Source organism: Xyrauchen texanus, chromosome 16 (assembly GCF_025860055.1).
Source record: "Xyrauchen texanus isolate HMW12.3.18 chromosome 16, RBS_HiC_50CHRs, whole genome shotgun sequence".
NCBI lineage: Eukaryota > Metazoa > Chordata > Actinopteri > Cypriniformes > Catostomidae > Xyrauchen > Xyrauchen texanus.
This window is the reverse complement of record NC_068291.1, coordinates 21,978,852-22,000,937: the sequence shown is the minus strand read 5'-3', so window position 1 is coordinate 22,000,937 and position 22,086 is coordinate 21,978,852. Positions and strand designations below refer to the sequence as shown.

Sequence of the window (22,086 nt, the reverse complement as noted above, 5' to 3'; positions counted from 1 at the left end):
TTGATGTTTGGATTTAAATCCATGCTCCATGGCCATGAGTGTCACATTACATTACCACTAGCATATGGCTGTGTCAAAGTCCTACTAAGGTTTATGCATTTAATACAAATAAATCATTAACTTGCTGATTTTCCAATATGACATTTTTCTTGATGGTCAGTTGTCAGTCATAATGGTAAAAACAAAATATTCAGATTTTTAGACCAGCTAAACCACAGGTAACTAGTGGGAGTTCCTATAAGCAAGAGAGTATAAGCAAATCATATATTGTATTAAATGTGGCTATAAGTAACAAGACTCAATACTAGTGAAATTTTTGAAAATGGCAACAGATATTGAAAAACAATTAGTGAAGTAAACTGGACTTGGTTGCTAAACAGTTACATATTTAGCACTTTATTAGGAACACCAGTACACCTACATATTCATGCGATTATCTTATCAGCAAATCATGTGGCAGCAGTGCAATGCATAAAATCATGCAGATACGAGTCAGGAGCTTCAGTTAATGTTCACATCAACCATTGTACAATTGTAGTGAGCAGAAAAGCTCCTCAGAATGCACAACACGTCGAACATTAAGCCGGAAGGGTCACAATAGCAGAAGACCACATCAGGCACTTTATTGGGACCATAGTGTTCCTAATAAAGTGCTCAGTAAGTGTAATACTGACTGGAGATCAGACTAATGTAAAAATATACTTTATATTAAATATATTACCAAACTTCCTCTTCTTCTCGTGTTGTTTTGTCTTAATTTTCACTGTATTTTTTGCAAATAGTCTGGTGGTAGCACTAGAGAACATTTCCTAAGCTTCTGTCATCTCAGTGAGTAAAACATTAAGAGTTTTAGGTGGATTTTCCAAATGGCTAACTGGTCTTTGCTTGCATGCCCCGATTAAACACATCATCTGCTTGTCTGGTTCCCCTCTCCAAGTTAATCTTCCCTTGTACCTTCTCTAACTTTTTCAGTCATTCATTGTTCACGGTATTAACACGCATGAAATATTTAATTTTTTAACTTGTGCTAGAGAATGTGTCTTTTATTGAAATTGTATTCTTATGATTGTTTGTTCTTAAGCTTGTGTACTTAGGGATTGTCTTAAACATTAGCACAAGTGTCAGTAGCATGCCAGGACACATCAGGTTGAATAACTCTCTCAGTGTGTAGGATAAGGGCCTATCAAAAGTTTTTTAGTAGTAAGCCTGCCAGCCAGTACAGAAAGAATAGAGGGGTTTACCTCAATTTACAAACAGTGTCCAGTTCACACATAGACGACATACCATTTTCATTAACTGTCTGATACTTTATGGTACTGCTCATTACTAAATTTTAAACTCACCCCCAAAAATACAAGAGCCAGTCAGGCTGCTTACAAACATATAATGTCAGGCTGTAGTTTAGCCAATGCAATATCTTAAGTATATTTAAAAAAAGAATTGTCATTTGACCAGTTGATGTGAACACAGACTGTATCAACATCCCATAATAAAAATTGCTCATAAACAAAAATCACCATATTTGTCCCCAAAGAAATCTTTAATAACTTAAATAGTTTTCTCTTTTGCTTTTTTTCCTGAGTAGAGTGCCAATGCAAACATTATTTCAATTGGTTAAAGCCAAGGTTTGTCTCTTAAATGTGATGTTATGACATCAGCTAAGAGCAGGGTACTGTTTTCCCACACCATTTAATTGGGTTTATGGAGTGGAAATGTTAAGCAACGAAAGCATAGGCTATAACATTTATTTAAATCAAATATCTATAAATTCATACACAAAACCATTTAAACATTATATAACAAACATATTTATTTAAATAATGTTTTTTATAATGTGCTTATATATATATATCTATATCTATATCTATATATATATATATATATATATATATATATATATATATATATGTGTGTATATATATATATATATCACACACACACACACACACACACACACACACACACACACACACACACACACACACACACAGTATATTTACAATATTTACACACTGAACTGTAACTTAGCATTAGTCAATGGCTGGAATGTATAAATACATAGCATAGGACATTCAATATTAGGAAAATGTGGTTAATTTCTTTCACAGAATAAACTGCAACCAGTACCGCTCATTACTGCTAAGACATGTCTTGTAAAGACAAAAAAGGCAAGAAAATATCATGCAATTCATAATTCAATCAAAGGATTTAGCCCTGGCTTTGAAGAATGTGACTGTGTGGTAATATTGAACCAAAGTCTGCGTTTAGCCAGTAAGCATATTTGAAAAACTACAGCTAAATGATTCTACAAGCAAGACCTACTGGACAGAGTAGTTAAATCAACTGATAATGTAGCATCTGTAGTCAATTGTGACATCCAGTTTATCTTTTGGCAGCAGTTTGTTTTGTTTTTCTTGTAAAACATTTTTTTCTTCATTTTCACCATGACAATTGTCAGTAAACTCGGTTCTAACATCAGTATTGTCAACACAAAAGACTGAAAAGCTGTATGTGAAAAATAAAAAGACTCATAAGAGGAGTTCCTTTTCATTGCAAATTAGCTTTGTTCAAATGAAATATTAGTTCTGAATTTATTTAATTTCCCTGTTTATCTCCAAGGCACTTTTTCTTGGTTCTCTGTATTTCTTCAGGCCTGTTGAAATCTGTAAAAGAAGACAAAGATTGACTTGAAATATGAAAGCTTTTAAAAAATATTGTGATACTGTCTGAAATACACACAAAAAATATTTTAGCCTATTTTCAAGATGTATCCATTTCAATTGAATAACAAATTTCCATCTAATTGAATTGCCTAATCTTTAACTAAATAAAATTTACAAATCTTACAAAATGCAAGTTTTATTAATGACATTTTCTTCAAGACTATTCAATTCAAATAGAGGGAAATTTGTTATTCAACTGAAATGGATATATATATAAATAGGCTAAAATATATTTTTAGTGTATATGCCAGTGGACTAATGTATGCAAATTAATTTAGATGTAGTAGTGTGTGTGTGTATATATATATATATATATATATATATATATATATATATATATATATATATATATATATATATACTTAATTTATTGTGTGACTGTTGTACTTGAATAAACTACTAGTCAAGACATTTTTATTTGTATAGGCTTTTCATAACACACATAGTTTCAAAGCAGCTTTACAGGAAATCATGCATTACATTTTTTAACTGTAATATCTATAAAGTCTTAGAGTGATCATTGTGTAGTTTGATTAAATGTAGTATGTGTAGTATGATTGTAAATTGTGTATACAAATTTTATTATTAAATAATATTTGTATTTAGAACCCCAGTGAGCAAGCTGAAGGTGTCTGTGTCAAGGAACACAAAACTACATAAGATGTTGGTTAATTTGATAAAAATAACTTTGGGAGAAACCAGACTCACTGTGGGGGCCAGTTCCCCTTCTGGCTAACCAGCATGAATATAATGCCAATATTAGTTATGTATGTGCAGTGCAGGTCATGGTTTAAGATTAGTAAACTAAGTAAGTGTTAAGGTCCAGTGTTTAAACAAAATATTTTTTATGAACTATAAGACTAATGTCTTTGAAGTCCATCCTGGATTAACTACAGAAAATCACATAGATGCATTGTCCTTTGTTAGTTGGATGATGAAGGCTTATGTTGGCAATTCAATTATAGTCTATGTATTCCATTTTAAGAGTGTAGTCCATTAATAGACAAAGGTGATGCAGGCAGAGATCAGTGAGGTGCATCTCAGTTCAACCGGCAGGTCATTTCATTGAGGTTTGGTGGGATCCATCCTTTCGGTGAGGTAAAGTGGATCCATCCTAAGTCAAAGGCATATGAAGTATCCATCTAACAGTTGGAGTTGGCATCAGTTCATCCTCTGAAGTCCATCGTAAAAGACTGAAGTGATGTCTGGCTAGCATCGTCTACATTTAGTCGTCATCATTCTGAGACAGATAGCAGTGGAGTCCGACACCTAGCAGGAATGAAGCTGGATCTGGCCGGCTCTGGTAACCTCAGGATATGAATCTCGAGGTTGAGACATGGAAACAAATAGAATAAGATTAGCGTAGATGTCATTACATTTTATGCAGAGTTATAGATCATGATAGATGTTTCTGGTTCTGGCAGACCTAATTAAAGCATCCCAATTGTGAGTTAATATATAAATTAGGTGTATTTCTGGCTAAATAGATGAGTCTTTAGTCTAGACTTAAACTGAGTGAGTTTGTCTGTGGCCCGAACAGTGTTAGGGAGACTATTCCATAGTTTAGGAGCCAAATCGGAAAAGGATCCACCTCCTTTTGTGGATTTTGATATTAAGAACTATTAACAAGCCAGAATTTTGTGATAGTAATGAATGTGATGGAATACAGCATGTCAGAAGGTCACTTTAGTACTGTGGAGCTAGACAATTCAAAGCTTTGTATGTAGTTAACAGAATTGTAAAATTATTATGAAATTTAACAGGTTGCCAATGTAATAGTAATAAAATGTGGCTAATATGATCATATTTCTTGGTTCTAGTCAGCAATCTGGCTGCTGCATTTTTAACCAATTGAAGTTTATTTATTGAACTTGCTGGACATCCTCCCAGTAATGCATTACAATAATCTAGTCTTAAGGTCATGAACGCATTAATTCATTTTTCGGCATCAGAAACCGAACGCATGTGTTGTAACTTATCAATATTTCTGAGGTGGAAGAATGCTGTTCTACAAACATTGGAAATTAGATTTTCAAAGGACAGATTGGTGTCAAATATAACACCCATGTTCTTTGCTGTAGAAGACGACGTAAGAGTACATCCGTCACAAGTCAAATTATATTTTAGAAGCTTATTTTTTGAGGTTTTTGGTCTAATATTTAGTACCTGTTTTTTGTAGGAAGTTGGAAAGTGTTGTAGTAGAAGGACATTTTGGGCCATCCAATTTTTTAATTTGTTGATACATTCTGCTAATTTGGAGAATTGTGCAAGTTGGGTATCATCGGCATAACAATGGAAATTTATTCCATGATTCCTGATAATATCTCCCAGGGGAAGTATGTGTAAGGAGAAAAGCAGAGGTCCTAAAACTGATCCCTGTGGACTCCATACTTTTGTTTGATTTGACAATTCCTCGTTTACACATACAAAGTAGTAGCTGTAGTCTGATAAATAGGCCCTAAACCATGCTAATGCAAAACTAATGCAAGTCCACTAATGCCAACATAATTCTCCAGCCTATTCAAGAGAATGTCGTTATCTATGGTGTTGAAGGCAGCACTAAGATCTAAAAGCACTAGAAGAAAAGTGCAGCCACGATCAGATGATAAGAGCTAGTCATTTGTAACTCTGTACAGTACAGTCTTTGTACTGTGATGGGACCTAAATCCTGACTAAAATTGTTCATATATAAAATATTTCTGTAGAAATGAACATAGTTGGGAGGACAATACTTTTTTAGTATTTTCGACATAAATGGTAGATTTGAAATCGGTCTGTAATTAGCTAATTCTCCAGGATCAAGCTATGGCTTCTTAATAAGCGGTCATTTTAAAGTTTCTTGGGACATGTCCTAAGGATAGTGAGGAGTTAATAATATTAAGAAGAGGTTCTGTTAAAGTTTTGTTTGCTCTTCATGACCTATGACAGTGAAGGATTGAAGTTGCTTGTGAGGATAATTATTAGACACTGTTTTCTGCGACATTTGATTGCATAGTTCCAAATTAATTTCTGATTATTTAAATTTTATCAGTAAAAATTAAGTCATTACAATAGTGCTGCGATGGAATATCTGGTTCAGCTGAAGCTTTATTCCTGACCAATTCAGCCACATTACTGAATAAACACCTAGAATTGTTGTGGTAATTTCTACGAGTTTGTTAAAATATGCTTACCTGGCAGCTTTTAGTGCCTGACTGTAGCTACAAATATGCACCACGAAATACCTCTAATTTTGTATTCCTCCACTTGCGCTCCATTTTCCGAGCTGCTCTCTTGAGAGTTTTTTTCTTGAATTTTCTTTAATCAGAGGGGGGAGGGGGGAGGGGGGGGTGACACTATCAAGAGTGCTAGAGAAGACTGCATTTATATTTTCTGTTATAACATCAAGTTCTTCTAGACTTTTTAGCTTACTGGGAATGTGAGACAATTTTGGAAGATTATTAGTGAAGCTATATTTAGTGGTCGAAAAATAGTTCTACCTAAATGATAGTGTGGTATAGATTGAGTGACATAGCTGATCGCAGCAAACAAGAGACAAGGTAATGATCTGAGATGTCATCGGCCTGTTGTAGAATTTCTAAACTATCAACATCTAGCATATGATAATGGTGATGAGTTGGTCCTGTCACATTTTGTCTGGCTCCAAGAGAGTTGAGAATATCGATAAATACTAATCTCAATGTGTTGTTTTCATTATCTACGTGAATGTTGAAGTCACCAACAATTAAATCTAACCAGGGTGATCTATATACTGCATTAAGTGCAAAAGATGACAGAGATTTTTTATTTATATCTGACAATGTCACATTAAGCATTATTAGTTCAAATTCTGTGAATATCCTGTCCACTGAGTAACACCAAAAACTTCACTGTAAATTGTAGCAATACCTCCTCTTCAACCTGAGGGAGTTGATTAATTTAAACTAATATATTCATCTGGTTTAAGCCACGTTTCAGTCAAACAGAGCGCATCCAAACTATGATCTATAATCATTTCATTTACAATTAGTGTTTTGGTAGAAAGAGATCTAATATTTAGTGGCCCTATCTTTATATGATTTTTATCTTCAAATAATTTCTTTTTTTCAAGTTTGACATTAATCACATTTTTTTTTATAAATTGTTTAGTGAGGGGTTTATGTTTGGTAGTTTGGGCAACTGACACAGTCTCTATATGATATCTAGGTGAAACAGTCTTTATGTGTTGTCATTTATGTGACCTGTGTGACATTTCAAAGCAGCTAGTAGACATTCTGATTAACCAGTTTTTCTGCATCCTGACCTGGGCCCATATTAGTCAAATACTATCATTATTAAGACTATGAGCCAAATTACTAGAGAGGAGAGTGGCACCTTCCCTGGAGGGATGGAGTCTGTCTCTCTTTAGCTGGTCAGGTCTACCCACAAAACTCTTCCAATTGTCTATAAATCCTATGATATTCTCCGGACACCTCTCAGACATCAGCCATTCAGTGACACTAATCTTCTATAAACCTCATCACCACGACGAGGGGAGGGGACCAGAGCAAATGACAGTGTCTGACATCATTTTTGCAAGTTCACACACCTCTTTAACATTATCTTTAGTGATCTCGGACTGGCGAAGCCGGACATCGTTGGTGCCGACATTAGCCAGCACTTTAAATGTAATTGGATTTCAGGCACTCGAGCCCCGGAAATGCATTTAACAATGGTGGCTGGAGTCTCTATTTCCACGTTCCTTACAATAGAATCACCCAAATGCCCTACTGCGGGGGCTCTACAGCCAGAACCAAAGTGTGTGTGTTGCGCGCTGTATTAACCACATCCGAAACAGTATCTACCGGCTTCTCTTTCTCAATGACCTCCACTAACTCATTAACCTTCTGTCAGCCTGACTAATTCCTTACATTTATGACATGTGAATCCCAAACTGCTGATGGAAGAAGTTATAGTAAATATGTGGCATGCAATGTGGGAAGAAATAAAATGAGCAGATGCCATAACTTACCACAATTGTTTGTTGTTGTTGTTTTAGTTGTTCTTGAGTGGCCAGGGTTTGAGATCGATGTGGTTTGCTGTGGTTCCTGATCAGTAGATGTTTGAGATTGATGCAATAATCCGAAATACGGAGAAAACGAATGCATGTAGTCGAGATGCGAGATGTAGACAAGCGGGAAAGAAAAAAAGAGAGAATACGGGTGCGCGCAGTAAAATACACGCAGTATTATAGTAGAAAAGTGGAAAAACCCAAAGCACGTGGTAAAATGGCAAAAGTTAAAATGATGAACATATAAGAATAAGATTAAGCAACGCTAATCAGGCTAGCAAGCTACAAACACTCATGCAGTGTGCCAGCAGCAACCGGAACAATTATTATTATTATTATTATTATTATTATTATTATTTTTATTAGTAATAGTAGTAGTAGTGATAGTAGTTATAGTTTAATTATTATCATTATTACAATACAATGCAATTGAATGGAGACCAGACCTTTGAAACTCCAAAAAGGAGATAAAGTCAGCATAAATATAGCTATACGACTCCAGTGGTTTAATGAATGTCTTCTGAAGTGATCTAGTTGTTTTTTGGTGAGAACAGATCAAAATGTAACTCGTTTTTCACAGTACATCTTGCCATTGCAGTCTCCTTGGTGATCAAGATTTCAAACTCGATTACACTTCCTAGTGCTTGGTGTATGCACAGAGCACTAGATGGTGCTATAGAAAGTGTAATCAAGCTTGAAATCATGATTGTATGGAGACTACAATGGCAAAGTGTACAGTGAAAAAGGAGTTACATTTTGGTCTGTTTTCACCCAAAACCAACTGGATTGCTTCAGAAGACATGGGCCTCATTTCCCAAAAGCATCATAAGACTAAATAGATCATATAATCCATCTTAAGATTCATATTAGTTTTGTGGCCCATTTCCAAAAAGCATTGTAACTTAAGAAGTTCTTGAAAATGCTCGTAGATTTACGAGTGCTCTGGAGTACTCATACAGCGCAATGAGCATCGTAAGCACAAAGACTAATGCAGACACTAGCAGGACAATTGTGAAATTACACCTGATGCAATTTAAACACCTATTGCTACACTTTATGCTAAAACTTTAATATCATGATACCTAAGTTTTATTTATTTATATTTTTAAAGACATGTCTAATAATAATAATGATAAAAATAATAACTAAATGCATAAAATAGTTGCATAAATGGATGAATATATGAATTACTTGTAGACTAGTTGGAAACAGCAAAGAGGTGGCATGATTAAAGCAGACAACTGTGTAAATTAAATTCAGAGAGAGAAGACAAAAGTAAATAACTGCATGTAAATCGTCAGTATATATTGACTAATCATCCTTGTCTCCTCTTCCTATCTGACACCCATAGGCACTCTCACCAGCACTAAAGGTTATGTAGTACCATATGCAGCATTGCTGTCACCGTTATCAATTTTGTGAGTAAAGAGCAGACCTCCGCTTTATTGGTTAATTTCCCTAAAGCGCATCTTCTAAACATCTCCATATTTTGCGCTGTGTGAAAACACGGTGAACCTCGTAATAGTCAATTCATTCTTATACTTAGCAGGATCATACATGGGGCCTCCACTGTCTTCACTAATCCTTAAAGCTTTCATATCGAGAGAAATTTGTGAAAATGAAATATTACCCATGCAGGCCTGATTATGAAAGCAAATTGTGTAAAATAAATATATCGTTCTGCATAAAATTATTATATGTGTTGTTAATTAGGTCGAATATTTAAGAAAATAAAACAAAATATTATCAAGGCATATAACAAATTATTTAAAATGTATGCACAAATATAATAAAGTTACATTGATAAGAAGCACTATACGTTCACATTTCAGCACTGTTGCACGGACGGCGACTTTCTTAAGTAGCACTTAAAGTGCATCCTCGCACATTTGATGTTAAGTGCAGTTTTGGGAAATGCCCATAAACATAACTCGTAGAAAATCCTATTAACTGCTAAAATCGATCGTTATTGGGAAACAAGGCCATGAATTAAACCACTGGAGTGGTTATGCTGATATTTATGGATTATGTTTATGCTGAGTTTATCTGTTTTTAGAGCTGCAAAAGCCTGATCACCATTCACTTGCATTGTGAAGCCCTACAGAGTTGACATATTCTTCTTAAAATCTTTGTTTGTGTTCTGCAGAAGAAAGAAAGTCATACACATCTGGGATGGTATGAGGGTGAGTTAATGATGAGAGAATTGTAATTTTTGGGTGAACTATCCTTTAAGATGTCAATTTAAAACACTGATAATTGGTATCACTTTATTTTACAATATTGTTCTACATTTACGTAATATATATAATTACAACAACTATAGTAATTACTAGGTACTAACCCTAAACTTAACCTTAACCCATATTAAGTACATGTAATTACCTAATATTAGTCAGTACTTTCTTGGGTAAGTAAACTGTAAGTATACTGAAAGTACACATACTGTAAAATAAAGTGCAACAGATAAGTGTTGAATGAATAACTATTCTAGAGCATAAATACATTTTTACAAGGCAGAAGATGAAAATATGCCTGCATTAAACTTCATGATTATGTAGATTGTTTACTCCATAATAGTGTGGGTGCAATCAAACAGAAGAGCTTGCACAACACAGAAGCATTCCCAGATGGTGGAAGGACACCAGGTTTAATGTTACATTGAGACCAAATGCAGTGTTATTAATAAATGGGCCATTATCTGTAAGTGTGGCTCTTAACTTCAAATGGTTAACATGCCATTTACAGTCCATTGAGAATATAATCCCTGATTATACTCATGTAATTTGCTAAACAAAAGTTCTGGTGCCACAGTTTTTGCCAGCTTGATCGGCTTTCACTATTTTCTTATGTGTTATTGTGTTCTGTTGTAGGAGTAATTCACAATGAGTAGTTGAATATGTTTCTGATTGAAGGGAAGGGAATCCACTGGAATCTCTAAGAGAACAACATTTTGGCTAAAATGTGAAAGTCTATAGATGCTAATCTGGGTACACTGTAATATTAGAAAGGTTATTATACATCAAGTAGGTGTAATATTTCTTGTGTAGACTAGTGCTCTAAATATGCTTTTGTAGATTGTACACAGAGTTAGTAACCAGAGACTGTCTTTAAGGTTCTTTTTTTAGAATGTGGTAGTCCCTGAAAATAAAATCTAGACATTTGATAACTTTTTGTGTGTTCAGAACAAATATTTCCATAACAAACAATTTAGCACTAATGTGTCACACTGACAAGTTTACCATTATATCTGTTGTATGCATTATGTTAACTATTCACCTGTGATGTCTACCCCTCTGTGCACCGCTGACTCCCTGCTAATCTTATTAGAAGCCTGGCACATCTTTTATAATCTAGAAAATGACAAGATAAGAGAAAGAGAAAGAGTTATGGAAACCCAACTGTAAAATAATCTTAAACAGATTTAACTTAATCTGACAAAGACACAATTTCCAAGAACTGTACACAGACACAGCCCCGTCAATAAGGCTCAAGTACTCTTTCACCAAATAGGACATTTGTTATTTTAACATGCAAATCTTTTACATTATGATTACTACTATTGAAGTCACTTTTAAATACAACAACAATTGCACTTGCAATACCCACACAAAATGATTAAACTTTCACATATTAGACAATTTACTTGGTTTAATTTCCTTTACAAGAAACTGAAAAAAAATCCTGAAATTAATTTAATCACTATCTGTCATTGTAACCTATTAGGAGCTTAGTAGCTATTATAAATAATAAATATGTCATACCATGTGCATGCATAATTTCTACTCAGCTTTCCTGAAAACAGTTAGATTAATCCTATTAAAGTTAAAAGTGTCTTTAGCTGAAGTTGTATGTCAGGGTATGCAAAGAGTTGACACTTACAGGCTGGTATTGTGCAGTCCCTGGTATTATGATATAGTTTATAAAAGTGTTTGCTGCATTTGGGGCTGAAATAAAGCGGCCCTGCAAACAAACAAAAAGGTATACAGTATTTCAATTGCAGTCAGTTCACAAACATGCACAGTGCATTGGGATACTGACACTTTCTCACCTGTTAAATGTTTTAAAAACTTCTCCTTCTGTCGAAGATCTCTCGGAAAGACCTCTGTATAAAGTGGAAAATATTGCACAAGTTTTAAATTAAATCCTACATTCAAATGTATTTTGATATTTTGCCAACAACATATGTCATGCCATATAATAGATTGAGTTACTAACACTTTATTCCTGCAAGTATAGACCAATTCTTATCACTATTCCCATTATTCACCAAACTACCTCAACACTTATCCAAACACACAGTACAAAGTCCTTGTACAATAAACAAATTGTTAATCAAATGCTGTTTTATCAGTACGTGAACGGGATGATGCACTTTAAAAATGTAACCCACTAAAATAGCAAACTTAAGTTTAAATGTTTAAATTAAGTTCAAAGTGTTGCAAAAGTTACAACCTGCAGTGATTCGTTGCACTTTTTCAACAACTTTGCATTTAATTACAGATGAAGAACATTGGTCAGAAACTCTGAAAACTCCTCAAATCAAGAAGAAATGACAGAAATTATTGTCAGAAGTTAAATTAATCCAAGCAAAGATATAACATGTCTTTATATAGATATACTATAGATATATAGCAATAGAAAACATAGTTTACAGTGCATGCCTACCAAGAATTCTTTCATTCTCTTTCGACTTAGTAACTTTATTAACGTCCATTGTTTCCACCGAATGCTCGATGATTTTAGAGGGATGCTGTATGCTCCCCTCACTGTGATGCTCGCGTGCTAGTCTCACTCTGTCCATTAGGAGGTCCAGCAGACTCGTGTCGTCCCTGTCTCTCTGTTTGCAGTAGCCGGCGGTGAGGATCAGCAGTAGGAGCCCGATGAAGACAGGTGTGCGCACTGGACTCATGCTGAAAAGAGAGTCCCTCTGCCCTGCGTCCAGTCTTATAGCCCTGCAAACACACCAAGATTATTTAGGTTTCTTGGCACATGACCAATCTTGCTATAGGACGATGTCATTGTTGCTCGATTTATCGATTCAAATCAATATGATTAAAATACGCACATATCTAGCCTAATGACTTATAAATAGTCGTGTATATGTAAATCGGATACACATGTTCCCCCCAACCATTTTCAAATAATAATCATGTTTAAGAAGTATAACTCTTCGTACACTTTTCTTAATCTGAATTAACATGCAATAAATTAAATCGCGATTCTGATGAAACTGAGTAAAATCACAAACTAAAGTAGGTACAGCTTCAGGCAATGTCCGATATCTCTGATATGCAGTAACAACCAAACACAGCATCAAATGTCCAGACAAGAACTTGAGTTTTCTAACGTTTAAGTGCTTTTACGCACGAAGCTTCTTGCGTAAAGACGCTTGGAAACAGGTGTCCGTTTGGAAAGCTGTTCAATTACCTGTTTTTCAGCAATGCAGATATATTTTATACTTGATTGACTGTCTTCCTTTGTGTTTAACGATTCTTAATTTTAATGCGATGGACACCGAATAGACTCCGCTGGCGTCGCTTTTCCAAAGGAACTTCCACAGGCGCTAGTGCACCATGACAGGAGAAGGAGTCTCTTTTATATGTTAAAGAAGACTGCCGCGGTCATCTGTTGATTGTGTTGACTCGACGTGGGTGGAAATTGATGAAAGTCCGCAGCTTTTTATTTATTTATTTTCCCCCTCCGGTGCACGTCTTGATGAAGTTCGATTCAGATCATCCGGCATGGACTCCCTCACTTTTTATTGTCAGTTGCAGATGCAAGGAGCTGTCCCATGTGGATTACCCCGGCATGTCTTTAATTAGAAACGCGTTAAGAGCACTCCTTAAAAAATGCATCTTTTAACTTTTTTGGATCACCGTCTCATTACGCGTGTGTAATAGTCTCCGCGTTTTTTCCGGAGGTCCAATTTGGCACGAGTGGAAAGATTCTCACCAGAAACTTTTTTCCTCCCTTTGTAGGCTGCTATCTTCTTATGAAGCCAGACAACGTGTGCGTGATGCTTCTCTGGTCGTTTATCTTTTAAAGTTTCCCCAAAATGATGCTGCAGTGTATTTCCGCGCAATTACGCGAAATATGACTTGAAACAGTTACGGTTAGTACCCGTATGTGTCAGTAGTAGAGAGCTGGAGTAGAGAGATTTTCCTCAAGACTATCCACAGCAGCGTCTATGAGAAGACTGAAGAGAACGCTAGGCCTTCTTCAATATTGGTTTCGTTCTCAATCTCGACATTATACCACTCCCTTTGTGTATCGAAAAAAAGTCACTCATATTTCATTCTCCTCCTCTTTGGCTGCTTCAGTAGTCTCAAACTGTTCGAATAAAGTGCTCTGGTCTCCTATTCACCATTCTGCCATGGGTTACCCTGTCCATAGCTGATGATAATCAGGATTATATTCCTTTGGAACTATAATTACTCATGTAGCACGGATTTATCTGGGATAATGTGTTGCAGGATTGAGGCACAGCTCAACAGTGCCACACAGTGAATGCAATTTAGTGTGATAATCATTAGTATGAAACAAGATTGGCAGCTTGTTAAGGCAAACTTTGTTGTTGGCCTGAAAGTAAAAAATAAAATAAAAATAAATTTTAAAAGCTTGAGGTTTAAAGGATTGACGAAAACAGACAAAAAGTCAGACAAACATAAAGTCAGACATTACCAAGTGGTGGCTAAGGTCGACTGTGTGGTTGGTAGGCCATTGCTATAGTCTTCTGTCTTGCTTCTAGGTGTTACTACGATGTTCTGGCTGGTTGATAGTGTTGCTAGACAGACAGATGGACAGACAGACAGACATACAGACTGACAGACAGACAGACAGACAGACAGACAGACAGACAGACAAATAGAATAGATTGATAAACAGTTAGAGAGTAAGAAATATTACAAGATTACAGCTTGTAAAAAGAGTTTTCGCACAACTTGTAATTAAAGGCTGCAAACTTGGAATTCACTGAGAGCTCCTTCTTGAAAACTTTCTTTGTTCTTAAACATTTTGCAATATAGTGGTGATTTAATGTATTAATGTTGCAAGTAAATATGTTGCTCTTATTAACAAGCCACACATCCATTTTGATATTATGAGTGTTGCCATTAAAATAACTTCTGAGGTCTGAGGATGTAAACAACTTCAAAGTATCTCATCATTTCTGTTGGAGTTTGAAATCACGAACATTCAGTAATAAAGTCTTGGCCCATTTGAACTTTCATCAGTGTAATGGGACTTTGGGGAATTTTCGATTGCCTACTAGGGGACAATTGAATTAGTGTGTTACGTCAGAAAAGACATAGCACACTAAGCCGGAACACTAAGCTGAAGGTCTGTGCCGAGTTTGGTGGATGTAGATTGAAAGCACTAGGAAGAGTTACAATCCATAATATTAGGGTCTTGGTTTTGGGATTTTAGAAAAACCCTAAACCATGTCTGTAGAATTGCAATATGTTGACTTTGTCAAGCCAACATAATGATCAAAAGGTGAAATTATAATTGTTTGGCTGTAATACTGTAGTGTGCCTTAATTTGGCTGTTAAATCATGTGAAATATAACATGCCTTTCTGTGTGAGGATATGGTGTCCTTTGGCATGAAATCCTACTGGTCCAATGGCAATGCATGGAGTCGAAGAGTGTTCTCGCAAACACACTGTCAAACTTCTTATTGAATCTTTGGAAATCTGCTGCCCTCTCTGTGCACAGTAAATTGTGTGTTGTTGCCACTCTTTCATAATTACACACTTTCCTTCTCTCTTTTTACCTGCACATATTCTTTCAGTGTAATCTTTGGTCTTCTGCCCCACCTTTTCTTTTTCAGACTGTTTTCTCTCCCATCCTCTTCTCTCTCCCTTCCTTGGAAAATTGGCCCTATACTTGTCAATGAATTCTTCCTGCCTCCCTTATTTTATCACCTGAGTTTAAAAGGGATTGTGGTTTACAGGACAAGTGTTCTTCAAATCTGCCCTTAGTATCTAAATGACTAAATAAACCTGATATGACACATAAGCGGGTACAACTAGAAAACAACACAAGTAGTGGCAAGTTGTCACCCTATGATTCCTCCTAGATATGTGAGAAGTATTCAGCATACTTAACTGACACATTTATTTTAGTTACACATATTTTAACTTTTGTGTGCACTTTTGTATAATATAACACCACAGAGATCCTGAAATCAAGTTATATTGTATTCTTTTTCTGCTTATTATCATTATTATTATTATTATTATTATTATTATTATTATTATTATTATTATCCCCCACTCCCCCTTTGGCTTGTCCAATTCCCTGTGCGCTCTAAGTCCACGTGGTGGCGTAGTGACTCACCTCAATCCGGGTGGCGGAGGGCGAATCTCAGCTGTCTCTGTGTCTGAGACAGTCAATCCACGCATCTTATCACGTGGCTTGTTCAGTGCGTTACCGCATTGACCTAGCGCATGTGGAGGCTTCATGTTTTCTCTGCGGCATCCATGCACAACTCACCACACGCCCCACCGAGAGCGAGAAACACATTATAGCAAGCACGAGGAAGTTAACCCAACGTGACTCTACCCACCCGAGCAACCGGGCCAATTGGCTGGTTAGGAAGCCTGCCAGATCTGATTATTAAATGTGCTTAGATAAAATGTCATTTAAACCAATAGTTTCTTCTTTAATGTTCCCTTCAAAAACATTACAATCATTCCAAAAGTAGTTTTGTATAAAGTAGTTTTGATCTATATGTGGACAAATATTGGCATTAATTGATCTATATGTGGACAAATATTGGCATTAATTGATTGGAGAATCAAGCTTTTAAACACAAGTTGACTGATGGATAGTTGGGGAGACCAGGAAAGTTGACACAAGGTAATAGTAAATATCATTCTAAAGTCAAATTAGTCCTATAGCAGTGGTTTTGCACAGAATATTGGTTTAAAACACCTATTGTATTTCAAATTTGTGTTTAAAATTAGAATAATTTTTATGAATTCTAGACTGAAATTTCACTATCATTATATATTTGCAATACAGTAGCTCTTGGGTAAACACGTGAATAACTTCACTGGACTATATTAAGGCAAAAGTAAACTGTAATGCAGGATTTTAAACCAAAAGGTTGTTCTGTTCAGGACAAGGGTATTTATTATTTTTTTCAATAAATGTCAGGTCAGGGAATGTTATCGCATTGTTTCTGGGGCAGGTTTTCACATGTGTGTAATATGTTGTAATTTCTACAGTTTAGAAATTACAACATATTACAAAAGAGCAAAAATGGTGGACATGTTCTGAATTTGGACTGTGAAAAATGTGACAACTAGCCCCAATGACACATTATAGACATTTTATAGAGAGCTCTATTAATGTATATAGCCAACTTCTTGAATGCCCGATATTCAAAACTTTTACTTGTCAAAGGGAAATGATCACACCTGTTCATTAACATGGCAGGAGTAAATTATAATGACTATAACATGTATGCATATCGCCCCCTATAGGTCTTGTGGGAAAAATGGGGAAGATCTTAACATACCACGCTGCCTTCTCAAATCTGGTAAAATACTAAATAACTACCAATGCAAAATGAAAATTTCCTCCATTCCACCAGATTTAAAGTAAGCACCATTCAGCTGTTTTACTTTTAAAATTGAAACATTATCTAACTATATACTATGTTTGAGAATGGCAGCCATGTCAAATATTATTTTACCTCCCAAAACAAATCCCAGCCCAGATGAAATTTTATCAAAGCTTGTTAAAGCTTGTTTTTTCCTGAAACAAAACTTTGAATTAAATCAATACAAGAGAATGCCCCATTAAACACTACTTTATGTAGCACATGCTTGACACAGCACAAACAGTGATACTGAGCCTCCCACTTGTGGTCTTTATCTCTTCCCCTCCTCCCTACCGAACAATTTGCCATCAAACTCTCTCTTAACAGTCAATAGACTCTGCTCTATTCCACTCTATTGTCTTAACCTAATGTGTTCACCAAATCGGTAATAAGTCAATGCTCCGCAGTTTTTGACACCATCCAGCTGTAGCCACTGATCCTAAAATCCACTGATCTTCATTTAGTCATTAACTCATAAATCTCAGCTCATTCCAGTTCCCTGTCCAAAGCCTTTATCCCAACTGGCCTCTTTGCCACATCTGATATCATTGACAAATTTGACAACAGTTTTGATTTGTTCTGCCTGTTCATCTTCATGTCAGCACCATATGCTTGGTTTTGACTGAAAGCCAAAGCAGCTATTCATACATGGCCATATGCTGATGATTCCAGTTTTTTAAGGCATTCTGGGACTTATATATATCCTTGTATATGCCGAAAAGTAGTTTGGCAATGCAACACTGCTGAGTGAGTGAGCTTGGTTAGATAAGTACTATATGTCTAATGTGATGCTTACTCTAGACTGCCACTACTATCCATCAGGTCTGTAGTAGGAAGAAAGTGTTGGATCGACTGGATAGATTTTGGATTGACTGTATTAGATGACTCAGCTTTGAGTCACAATAAAACAACCAGAAACTGAATCACAAAGGAACGAATTAAGTGGATGAATCATTCAATAATTCAATGACACCTTGCAAATATTTTCTTTGCAAAGAAGCCAGAGAATTACATAGCGTCTAAAACAGTGGTTCCAGAGACATTAAATGTGGACAAGACAGACTAGTACTGGTATATAAATGGGGTAATTTGTAATGCTAAATACTGTCTGACCGTTGTAGTCTTGCCTTACAGTTAAAAGAAACAGGCTTTCTTATACATACATCACTTGTTTGTTTACTCCGAGAACTTACATGTGCATTATAATTGACCAGCCTAAAATTGTGTGTGTGTTTTTTGTGTGATTTGAGCTACAGAAGCATCATTTATGATGCCATTTTCGTCAGATTTCAATTGTAAGTAAAAAACAGTTTTTTGAACATAACCTTAAACAACATTTTGGTCTATGTGGTTGTGACCTACTTTGGCAGAGCAGCTGACTATATCTAAGAGGTGCCAGGGGGTGTTCTGAAACAGGCTAACAGATGCACCCCTTTCTTCATGATCTGGCTGTGAAAACACATTTTTGATACATAGCTAAGTTTCTTCTGTTATGTCTTGTATCAAGCTTTCTGTCACCATGAAAATATGAAATCATGGAAATGATGTGAGCTCCTCAATCAGTAATACCTCAGTCAGTATCTTCTAAAGCCATATCTTCCATTGCAGTACTCAAAACCTGTCTTTGCTCTTATATAGAAATCTTTCCATGATTACGCAAATGTCCGAATCAAACATTCTATAATCTTTAAACCTGAGGAGTGACTACATTAAAGGAATTGCAAAAAATAATAATAATTTTCCCCCCAAGCAATTCCCACATATGCCATTGATTAGAAAAAAAACCTAAGATGCATAAACTTCAGCATCATGAATTAACAGGCCAGATCTAACTTACATCTAGCTACAGTATATACAAATCTTGACATGCCTTAACTTAAAGAAAAAAAAAATACATTCCTTTATGAAAACTCTACGTAAAATTAGCAAAAATTGATATTGTATATACTATGTCTTTTTCAACTTGTATCATGCTTATACCATGCAATGTTTTTGGACATGTACCATGGTAAAAACAGGCCATTCTTTGGAGTACCATATAACTACCTTAGTACATGTATATTGTAATTATTATGTACTATGGTTTATAACAAATTAACATGATGCTACCATGTGATACATCACTGGGTAGCACTTTATTTTACAGTACTGTTCTACATTTACGTACTATATAATTACATTAGCTATAGTAATTACTAGGTACTAACCCAAAACCTAACCCTAACCCTAGCCTTAACCCATATTATGTAAATGTAGTATACTGAAAGTACACATACTGTAAAATAAAGTACAACTCATCACTGTCATCACTATCATGCCACACTACTATTTTTGTATAGAAACCGTAAGTTTTTCATTTTTTTGTGTTGTTAAAATAGATCCATATATAGCATTTGTGCACAGTCAAATAACAGTAATAAGTTGTAGCACATGTTCTCATTAGTTAGCCTCAATAAGGAGTCCGACTTAGAGAAGTAGCAGGGGTCTTGTCAAGTCCCTGTATTTCATGTTAAGCAAGCAGGCTTGATTAAAGGGGTCATATCACACATTGTTTTATTGTTGAATTTGTTTTCCCGAGGTCCACTTATAATCTAAGTAAGGTTTTCTTGTGGAAAAATCAGTCATAATTTTGTGTTTTTCCAACATTTTCCACCCTATCTCTGACACTTAGAATTAAACTGGCCATCTGATGTCAGAAAATTGTAAAATTGTGGAAATACAGAACGAACCACTTTTGCACCTTGGTTTCAATTCATGGTCTTTTTCATTCAGGAGGTTTTGGGTTCTGAGTTCTGAATGTTACCATATATTTTCATAGAACAATTAACTCTTTTATCTCATAAAATTAAGGAATTTTCAATTCAAGAAAATGATATTTCTCGTTATATGACCCCTTTATAAACAAGCTGCACAAATGTACCAACATTTGCCATGTTTTTGATGAGAAAAGGAAGTGTGAAGATGTCTCATAAATCCTGCAAAACTATTATCTCATCTGTGTGTGTGTGTGTATCTGCTTTGTCTTTGGTAGCCGTAGAGACCAAGCAAGCAGAGACAGTACTGAAATGACTCATTCAGGTACAAAATGCATTTAATGTGGATTTGGATCTTAAAGGAATAGTTCACCCAAAAATGACTATTCTGTCATATTTACACATCTTGATATCATTCCTGTTATTTTTTTGTGAAAGACAAATGAAGAAGAATACATTTTGTTGTGACCATGGCTGTCAAGTTTAAAAAAAGACATAACCGAAAACAAAATCAACAATATCCATAGTCCATATGACCTGTGTGCTAAAAATGTTTGATTAGCCACTGGCTGGTACATGTTCAGATTTCACTCACCAGTGATTGTGTACTATAGTGGAGAAGAAGTTATTAGCGCAGAGGTGTATTGCTTGTTGAGAGTAAAAGTTTGTTTTAACTCATTCTGTGTGTCCAAAGATGAGATCCACAGATCCTTTTGACACTTAACAATGTCTCTTTTAATAGTCAGTTAACAGTCTGTTTTTAATTAAAAACAACAAAAAAGAAAATGTAATTCTAATTACTAATGGATGTGCTATAGAAACCATCCTCTCTGGTTATATGCTCTTACTGGATGACGTAGCTCCTCTTAAAGAGACAGTACCGATTAAGCACGTGTTTTACATATCAATGTAAATAATACAAATTATGCAAGTAAACAATACAAGTCTAACAAAATATATATGTATAACATATCATAATATAATATATACAATATCAAGATATTAATTGACCTAATAGTTGGATGAATTTGAAATTTTTTCATTAGCTAACATTTGACCAATTTTATGAAAACTAATGATAAAAATTATTTGTAAAATCTATATTTTCAAATTGTACCTAGAAGGTTCCTTTATAATTAAGAGCATTAGCTGAGAGAGAATTTATTTGATATGTAAGCAAAATGGATATTGTAACAGAAATGTACCCGTATGAATCGATATAGAATCTAATCAAGAGTTGGTATCAACACCCAGCCCTATTATGTTGGAGTCAAAATGAGTTTGGAGAGCTGCATCAAAGAAGTTCAAAACTAGACTACTAAAACAGAAAACTAAAATTCCTTTTAAGAGCTCTGAAAAAATATGAACACTGATTGTAACCAACCATATAAAGCACATCTCTTTCACAAGCACTCAACCTATCCAAAAGCATAATGCCCCTAACGTTTAATTACTCTAAGAAATCAAATTCTTCTACTCTAACATTTACTAGAACTTGGCAGTGCGATATTGCAGATATTGTTTGAAAAGCTGCTTGTATTTCTCATTTGTGAGTTGCTTTGGAATGAAGCATCTGCCAAATTTCTAAATGTATATGTGCATTGCTTTAAAAAAAAATCTCATGATAGTGTATTGGGGAACTTGGTTGATACTTTTGACTAAAACTGTAGTTTTTCTTTTTATTTTTTTTTATTCTCACAGAAATGTTGGTGATTCAAATCCCAGCTATTACTGTAATTAAATCATATAGCTTTTGTTGACACACACATCCAGTGTCCACTGTGCATAGAGACTAACAATGTAATGTCAAAGCTTATTATAAATAAAAAATATATATATTTAGGCCTTTAACACTAGAATCTATAATATTATCATATTTTGACCCAGCATAAGAGATCTGGAGGAAATTATTGTAAACAGTATTTTTGTGCATTTTTTCCAAGGTAATGCTTAAGGCATTTTTATTTATTACA

At 35.1% G+C, this 22,086-nt stretch overlaps 1 protein-coding gene across 1 annotated transcript; it reads right to left on the bottom strand.

The window, feature by feature from the left end:
- Nucleotides 1-1,958: 1,958 nt before the first annotated feature.
- alkal2b (ALK and LTK ligand 2b) lies at nucleotides 1,959-14,047 on the bottom strand. The gene is made up of 6 exons (XM_052145920.1): nucleotides 13,180-14,047; nucleotides 12,418-12,704; nucleotides 11,801-11,854; nucleotides 11,632-11,712; nucleotides 11,029-11,102; nucleotides 1,959-2,663 (listed from the first exon to the last, which is right to left on the bottom strand). Exons 2-5 carry the CDS (start codon nucleotides 12,659-12,661, stop codon nucleotides 11,038-11,040), a joined length of 444 nt encoding a protein of 147 aa, XP_052001880.1. The 5' UTR covers nucleotides 12,662-12,704; nucleotides 13,180-14,047; the 3' UTR covers nucleotides 1,959-2,663; nucleotides 11,029-11,037.
- Between the last annotated feature and the right edge of the window lie 8,039 nt (nucleotides 14,048-22,086).

What these genes read in the sequence shown, in the direction of transcription:
- alkal2b (XM_052145920.1), bottom strand. Translation starts at nt 12,661, where the DNA reads ATGAGTCCAGTGCGCACACCTGTCTTCATCGGGCTCCTACTGCTGATC. An exon ending in AGAGAATGAAAGAATTCTTG is followed by an intron (nt 11,855 to 12,417) that starts GTAGGCATGCAC and finishes CACTTTATACAG; the next exon opens with AGGTCTTTCCGAGAGATCTT. An exon ending in GGACTGCACAATACCAGCCT is followed by an intron (nt 11,103 to 11,631) that starts GTAAGTGTCAAC and finishes GTCATTTTCTAG; the next exon opens with ATTATAAAAGATGTGCCAGG.